This window comes from Cyprinodon variegatus, unplaced genomic scaffold (assembly GCF_000732505.1).
Source record: "Cyprinodon variegatus isolate N-32 unplaced genomic scaffold, C_variegatus-1.0 Scaffold9, whole genome shotgun sequence".
In the NCBI taxonomy this organism is placed as follows: domain Eukaryota; kingdom Metazoa; phylum Chordata; class Actinopteri; order Cyprinodontiformes; family Cyprinodontidae; genus Cyprinodon; species Cyprinodon variegatus.
This window is the reverse complement of record NW_015150462.1, coordinates 1,941,776-1,949,914: the sequence shown is the minus strand read 5'-3', so window position 1 is coordinate 1,949,914 and position 8,139 is coordinate 1,941,776. Positions and strand designations below refer to the sequence as shown.

General features: G+C 36.5%; 2 protein-coding genes across 2 annotated transcripts; one reads left to right on the top strand and one right to left on the bottom strand.

Moving 5' to 3' along the window:
• Positions 1 to 596: 596 nt before the first annotated feature.
• Positions 597 to 3,044, top strand: LOC107087002 (helix-loop-helix protein 2-like). Its single transcript, XM_015378331.1, has 2 exons — positions 597 to 1,191; positions 2,505 to 3,044. Exon 2 carries the CDS (start codon positions 2,547 to 2,549, stop codon positions 2,919 to 2,921), a length of 375 nt encoding a protein of 124 aa, XP_015233817.1. The 5' UTR covers positions 597 to 1,191; positions 2,505 to 2,546; the 3' UTR covers positions 2,922 to 3,044.
• A 186-nt stretch (positions 3,045 to 3,230) lies between these two features.
• LOC107087010 (helix-loop-helix protein 2-like) lies at positions 3,231 to 3,766 on the bottom strand. The gene has a single exon (XM_015378341.1). It carries the CDS (start codon positions 3,726 to 3,728, stop codon positions 3,354 to 3,356), a length of 375 nt encoding a protein of 124 aa, XP_015233827.1. The 5' UTR covers positions 3,729 to 3,766; the 3' UTR covers positions 3,231 to 3,353.
• Positions 3,767 to 8,139: the final 4,373 nt, after the last annotated feature.

Sequence of the window (8,139 nt, the reverse complement as noted above, 5' to 3'; positions counted from 1 at the left end):
AAAACAAGTATCTGTACTTTTACTCAAGTACGGAAAGTGAGTACTTTTGCCATCTCTGGCCATCATACACCTGGAAATAAAAGATAACAGAAAAATGTGTTTAATTTCCTTTCCTGATCCTGTCATGACTACAAACACAACCTCTAACCTGACACAACAGGTATAATTTAACAGGGATAACTAGTGGATACTTTTACCTGTTAATTTGCTTTTTTTATTTTTTATTTGACTAAATCCTGTAAGAACATGAGGCCAACATGCATGATAAGAATCAGAGTTAACCCCGTCCTTCATCGCCCACCGAAACGCCCTCCCATTGCCCTCTCTGCTTGCATCTCAAACAAAACAGTTTCTATTTTTTAATCATTGCTATTCACTAAAAACACACGCACACATGCACAAACTCACAACATGCATGTACCCCCCCACTCCTCCCCTCTACCCATCCTTTATCATGCACACATCTCTGCCTTCCCTTTGCCCAGTACTCCCACGGGAGGCAGAGCGCTCGAGGGCCGAGGGGCGTGAGGAGAAAAGGAGGAGGAGAGGCAGGAGGAGGGAAGGAAGGGGGAGGCGGTGTTAGACAATGCCCATTCCTCCAATATATTCCGTCCCCTCCATCCATGAAGTGAGCCTTTATTAGTGGGGATCGTTTGGATCTTATCTTTCACATGACGCTCGGTGGATGAGGAGGAATCAGAGAAACGAGGTGGGGGGGATTTATCTGCGATCTGCCTGATTCCCGACCTGGAAGAGTGTCGCTTATCTTCATCCTCTTCATCCCCGTCTTCCACATTCGGATGGACCAGTAGCCCTCCCTATCAGCCACTCTCATCTATTGTCTCTACTGCCTAAATCCAACAGAGGGCTGGCTGATTCCCCTCTTATCATCCCAATCAGTTTTTTTTATTTTTTTTTTACATTTTTATTTCTAAATCTAAATGTTTCTCTAGATCTCCTGAACTAATCCCAGGAAGACTTTGCACTCCTTTCTGTTTTCAATGCTTTCTGTGATGCTCGTGTTGCAAGTTTCCAGCAGGAAAAAGTGAAAGAAGTACTTTTTTTTTGGTGCATTTTCTTCAATTTCCTCGTCTCTTTGACATCTGATGCTTGTTCAGCTCGTGGAATATGAGTTAATTGGGAGTTTCTTAATCAAAAGAAGAAAGAAATTACCTCCCAACTCTTTTTAAGGTAAGAAAAAAATATTTTATTATCTTCTTGATTTGAAATAATATAGCCTTTAATATTGTCATATTTGTAGACTAACAGAAAATTGAAAAAAAAAAATCATGTTTAGAGTTTGTTTTTATTTTAGTTTTTCCATTTATCAAATAATTTATAACTAGCTGCAACATTTCATTCGGTTGTGCTTTATTTAAAGTGTCTTGTTTGTTTAGTTTCTGCTGTCAAGTCACTCCAGAATAAGCTCAGCAGATGTGTTCATCACACTGTGACAGATGGCCAATTCTGATTATGTTAATTCAGGGGGAAAAATGGCCAGCTTCTTCCTCAAAAAATAAACACAAGTTGAATCCAGTTTTATTTTTCCCTCCTAAAACCCCTCAGAAATACTTAAATTCAAACATTTAAACATATCTTTTAAATATTCAAGCTTCTTTTTAATTAAAATATAACATTTTCATGCATTAAATTAATGCAGCATCAGTTTTAGTTTATTTTTACAAATATGAAAAACTAAATTAGTCTTTAAATCTTTTTTTTGTTGGTATTTCATGCAAATGTACTACAGATAATGCAATCTTTAAGATTCTTTTCTGCTTAAAACTTTTATAAGATTATTTAGATAATCATAGGGGAGATTAACAAAGATTAAAGCTGTCTCTGGACATACTGTCATTTTAAACGTTTAAATCTGTTTAAAAGTGTGAAAATTGTGACTTAAAAGTGTAAGTTTATTATTGAAATGTGGTTCAGGTTGGTCAGAGCAGTTTGACAAGTTTTAATATTAACCTTTTTAGGCTGTATTTTGATTAAAAATGTAAATATGTTTAACATGTATATTTGTATTAAGATGAAAACAAAAAAAAATGCATCCTATTTTGACATTTACTTAATCATATTTAGTTACTTTAACACAATTGTTTTATGTCCTACCCTGCTTACATGAAACAATTAAGTAAATAAAGTAAATAAATATGATTAAGTAAATAAATATGATTAAGTAAATGGCAAAAAAAACTGTTGCATTAGTTTTTTTCAGTGAAAAGATGTCCAATGATGTTTGGAGAGGCATTAAAATGATCTTTTGAAAATGTTAGATTATTGCATTTCTGTATCATTGGAATGCTTTTTTTAATGTATTTTTTTTATAGCCCTAAATTGAAACTATATTTTATTGAATATATTTTTAGAGTTCATAGATTGATGGATTTCTGTGCTGAGGCCTCTCTGCTAATGAAATATTTAATTAACTTCTGTTTTGATTAGATGGATGTTGTTTTATTCTCTAAGATTTGTTAAAAAAAATGTATTGTTTCTTGCAGGTTTTTGAGGAGGAACGCCCGCCCACACAAACGAGTGCAAAAATGATGCTCAGTCCGGATCAGGCCGAGGCGGACCTCTCCTGGACCCAGTCCGACCCGGAGACGCTCCTCAACGGCCTCAAGTCCGCCGGCTGCACCTCGGATGAGCCGACGGAGGGCGAGGAGCAGCGGGCCAAGTGCAAAGCCGAGCAGCCGCTCAGCAGAGAGGAGAAGAGGAGGCGGCGGAGGGCCACGGCCAAGTACCGCTCCGCGCACGCCACCCGGGAGCGCATCCGGGTGGAGGCGTTCAACGTGGCCTTCGCTGAGCTGCGAAAGCTGCTGCCCACGTTGCCCCCGGACAAGAAACTCTCCAAGATCGAGATCCTCAGACTGGCTATATGTTACATCTCCTACCTGAACCACGTGTTGGATGTCTGAGTGGGAGAGGATGGGGGGACTGGTGTGGGAGTTTTTTACAGAAAGCGCAGTATTTTTTAAGCCTTTTACAGCTGATACTTTAGGCTATGGAAGAGGATTAGGGCCACTGGAAAAAAAGAAAAATTAACTGCTTTTTAAATATTATTTCAGTTTAATATGAGTAAAAAAGTAAGAATTCTGGGATTAAAGTCGAAATTTTGTGTTTATTCTGTGAGTTTTGTGTTTTTTTTGTTAGAATTTCGACTTTAATCCCAGAATTCTTACTTTTTTACTCATATTAAACTGAAATAATATTTAAAAAGCAGTTAATTTTTCTTTTTTTCCAGTGGCCCTAATCCTCTTCCATAGCCTAAAGTATCAGCTGTAAAAGGCTTAAAAAATACTGCGCTTTCTGTAAAAAACTCCCACACCAGTCCCCCCATCCTCTCCCACTCAGACATCCAACACGTGGTTCAGGTAGGAGATGTAACATATAGCCAGTCTGAGGATCTCGATCTTGGAGAGTTTCTTGTCCGGGGGCAACGTGGGCAGCAGCTTTCGCAGCTCAGCGAAGGCCACGTTGAACGCCTCCACCCGGATGCGCTCCCGGGTGGCGTGCGCGGAGCGGTACTTGGCCGTGGCCCTCCGCCGCCTCCTCTTCTCCTCTCTGCTGAGCGGCTGCTCGGCTTTGCACTTGGCCCGCTGCTCCTCGCCCTCCGTCGGCTCATCCGAGGTGCAGCCGGCGGACTTGAGGCCGTTGAGGAGCGTCTCCGGGTCGGACTGGGTCCAGGAGAGGTCCGCCTCGGCCTGATCCGGACTGAGCATCATTTTTGCACTCGTTTGTGTGGGCGGGCGTTCCTCCTCAAAAACCTGCAAGAAACAATACATTTTTTTTAACAAATCTTAGAGAATAAAACAACATCCATCTAATCAAAACAGAAGTTAATTAAATATTTCATTAGCAGAGAGGCCTCAGCACAGAAATCCATCAATCTATGAACTCTAAAAATATATTCAATAAAATATAGTTTCAATTTAGGGCTATAAAAAAAATACATTAAAAAAAGCATTCCAATGATACAGAAATGCAATAATCTAACATTTTCAAAAGATCATTTTAATGCCTCTCCAAACATCATTGGACATCTTTTCACTGAAAAAAACTAATGCAACAGTTTTTTTTNTCCTCTTCCGTATTAGGCAGACAAGCTACACTGAAAAAAAACAACAACTTAGAATTCAACCAATTAAATTGGAGTAACAATTTACATACTTTAGTTGGGTTTATCATCAGTCTGACTTTATTTTTTAAAGAAATTATAACAAGTCATCAAGGTAATTTTTGCCCATTTACTTTGTCTTCCATGTTATAAAGAGGCCAAAAATAACATGGTGGCACACCTTCCTTAACCCAGACAACCACAATAAAGATGAGCTAGTTTGAGGCAATAAAAAGTTCAGCTTGCTAGCAAGGTCTGACTTCAGCAATATGTTGGTATTGAAATAGTAAATATAAACTAAATAGTTTTGTCAAACATAACTTAACAGTTCTTAATATAACTGATATTATCTGTAATGTTCTCTGCTGGCACCACCCTGAGCAGATTTAAAACTTTCTAAACTCTTCTCACAATATTTTGTCAGAATTAAATAAGAAAGGAGTAACTCTAAAATTCATTCTGGTTTTCATTTAAATTGAAGGTATGAGGATTTGAGTTTTCTAGATATTTAAAGGTGTAACTTACATCTATCTGACACCTATGACATAAAGCTCCTTCGTTTCTTCTCACCTACTATTCCTAAATTGACAAAAACCTGTTAAATCAACCCACTTTGTCTAATCAGTTATAATCCAGGCCTTTTTTAAGCACTTGTTGCTTTAAAAATTAAAATACAAAACACTATTATTAATTACCTTAAGAAATAAACGCAAGTTCTGACAGAAAAAAAGTTAACATTTGACAAATAGTTGCAAAGGCTTATTATGAATCAAGTTTAAACATAATTCCTGATTGAAAATGGTTTAATTGTACCTGCTAATAAACACCTAAATAGGAGTTAAGGTCATTTTTATTGTTATTTATATCAGCTAAATATGTCATTGCTTATTTGATTTGCCCTCCAATAAAAAATAAACCAAAAATAGTCTGGTAAAACATTGCTGATAAAGGAATTAACATTTTTATTCTTCACCATTTTTAACAGCCTCATGTTCTTGAGGATCCGCTTGCTAGCGAGTTTAACTTTAGCATTAGCGCTGTTGCTAAACTAGCTTAATTTGGACCCAATTTAAAATTTCTAAAATAGAATGTAAGCAATATTACACATCACATTAACATGCTAATTTTAGTTCAAGTTGAAGTGATTTTATAGCTAATCTTTAATGTGCTCCTAAATTCCTTTTAACAGTGCACATTTAGCTTTTTTCACTGTGTCAGACTGAGGTTTAACAGATAACCTGGCGGGGTTTGGGCGGTTTTTCACATCAAAATGAAGGGATGTAAACGTATAGCTGCTTTAGATCGTATAGTTTAGATTAACTTTTCCATACGGGAAAAAAAAAAAGATTAAATGCGTCAAGTGCTACTTATGACATGAGAAATTGTGACCTTAATCATTTTTAAAGTGTATCTATTTATTTATTTATTTATTTGTTAATTGTGTTTATATTACTGGTTATTTATTTATGTTGACATTTTTCTGTATAAATGTATATTGTTTGTTGCTTCAATATATTTTTAGGCTGTGAAATTGAACGTGGAAAGTGATGGTGTTTCCCTGTTTTTTTTTTTTCTTTAAAAGAAAGAAATATGGCACTTTCTGTTAATCCACCGCATCTCTTGTTTGCTTTTGATGTATGTTTGATGTCTCTTTGTTTTGCTTTGATAATGTTTGTTGTCGATCGATAGCAACGTTGAGCACTTGAACTGTGGGGCATCCGTGGCCCCGTAGATATTTGCTTCCCTAAAATGTTGTGTTGGGACGTCAAAGAACGTCATTCAGTTTTAAAATTAGCCTTTTTTTTCTGTCAGTTCATTACAAGGGGTTATACAGTGATTACCACAATGAAACCTCTTCTTTTGCTGTGACCAAAAACAAAGTCAGAATTTATTCTCCTCATTGTGCTGTTAGACTCTTATTTACATGTATTTGTCTCTTCTTTGTATCCTGAAAAATTCCAATAAGTAATTTTATAGCAAAAGGAGAAAAAAAAACACATACCGGTATCCTCTATCCAAAGATTTTTTTCGTCTCTTCAGGGTTGTGTAGGCTACTTGTTGCTTTATGCAGATTTTTTGTAGAGTCTTAGCGTGACAGCTGGTTTCTAACAGATTTTTTTTTTTTTTCAAATTTTCCGGTGTTATTTTTAATTAAAAACAAGTACTTAAAATAAAAGACTCCTTTTCCTATTTTAGACTATTTCTAAAAATATTTCCGCTAATGAGCGTTAAGCTTAAAAAAAAAAAGAAACCCTGTAGATTACTTGTTTACATGGAGGGATGATGTAATTCATGCCAGCATAGCCAGGTATGGCAAGCCATTGATGACAAAAATATGTAAAAATCCATATTTACCATGGGATGATAAAATCCCAACTGGAATACTAATTTACACCAGGGGATTACATTATGTCCCCCTCCTTTTTAAAACTCAGTAATCAAATAGTGCTTTTTACAATAAAAGCTTGTTATATAAAAGCTTATATAAAAGCTATGGGTGTGAAAAAAAAAAAGGCAGCCAATTCAAAGCAGCTTCTGATCTTTTCAGTTTTGGCGACATTTCAGTTGAATTATAAAGCTCTGATCAATGTTTAACCCAGGTGGATTAAAAGCAACATCAATTTTTACCACAAAGGGCTTGCCATACCGCAAACTATGTGTGAAATAAAAATTCTAAGCTAGTTTTGATTAGAATGACGTACAAAAGCGCTGATAAGCAGCACAAACAGGCAACCTTTAATCTATTTTTCATGAGCTGTAGTAATATTTAATAGAAAATTCAGGGCAATCTGACAATTCCTACATTCCTGATCAGAACTTCAGCTTCAGGAGCCTGTTCTTATATTTCATTTTATTTTATTTTTTCTGGACGGGGAATTCTGAAGAACAAAATATGAATCTAAATAAAATGCAATACACATATACAAATAGTTGGGTGCTATAGAGTTCAAACTTTATGGGCTTTGTCTGCATGTAGAGTGTTTTGTATTTTTTCCTTTCCCAAATGCTCCTTAAACATCCTAATTCAAACAAAATAGGACTTAAAACCTTATGCTAATAACTAGGGGAGTAATGATGCTTAGATTGATCATTAATTGGTTTGTTGATCTTTAACCACTGTGACATTTGAGTTTATCTAAAACCAATTAAAATGTATCTGTGATTTATCTCTTTTCAGTGAGCAAAACACCAATATTATTTGATCTGTATTGTCTTTTTTTGTCACACTTATTTGTCAAACATAATAAGCTATTGGAGGATTAAAGCTATCCAAACCAACTTGGATCCTACAAGTAACAGGCTGTGAAACCTCTGGAGGGTTTGTTATACCTTCCAATGGGTTCTCCACCATGTTTGACCTGATTATGGTCATGTCACAGTATCACCGTTGGCTATGAGCTCAGACTTCTACTTGGCTGCACCAAATCCTTTATTTTGTTTGAGGGTTTTTATACATTTAAAATTTCAAATTGTGTGATTTGGATAATTGTCCTGGCTGAGCTAAGAGAACAAACTAATGGCCAGACACTCTGTATTAGGATATTTTGGTAGGGGGAAGATTTGATGGTTAATGACAAATTATTCACTGAGAGAAGCAGAAAAGTTGCCCCAGACCATCATTATTCCATCACCATGTTTGATTGTTGGTTTGTGAGATCCACTGAATATTTTCTTAAAGATAAAGTGGAGGATTTTTGCGAATTGGCGAAGACCTGCCCTCTCCACTCCACATACACAACCCAAGACCCGCCTCTTAAATGCGTGTGAGAGCGTGCATGAGCCCATTTCTCATTGTGCACACTCTGTTTAAAAGTTGTTGTTTGCATCGTTCATACAAGCTTACTTTCCAAAAGAAGATTTGCAATTTTTTCACTGTCGGTCTCACCACCAGTAAGTGAAAAAGGACGACCTTACGTAAACATATCACGAGAATGATTGACAGTTAAGGCTGATTTATAATTCCAAACCAGGTCGTCTGCATAGGTGTCGCAGTGAACGCAGAGACTCCCTGCCCCCTC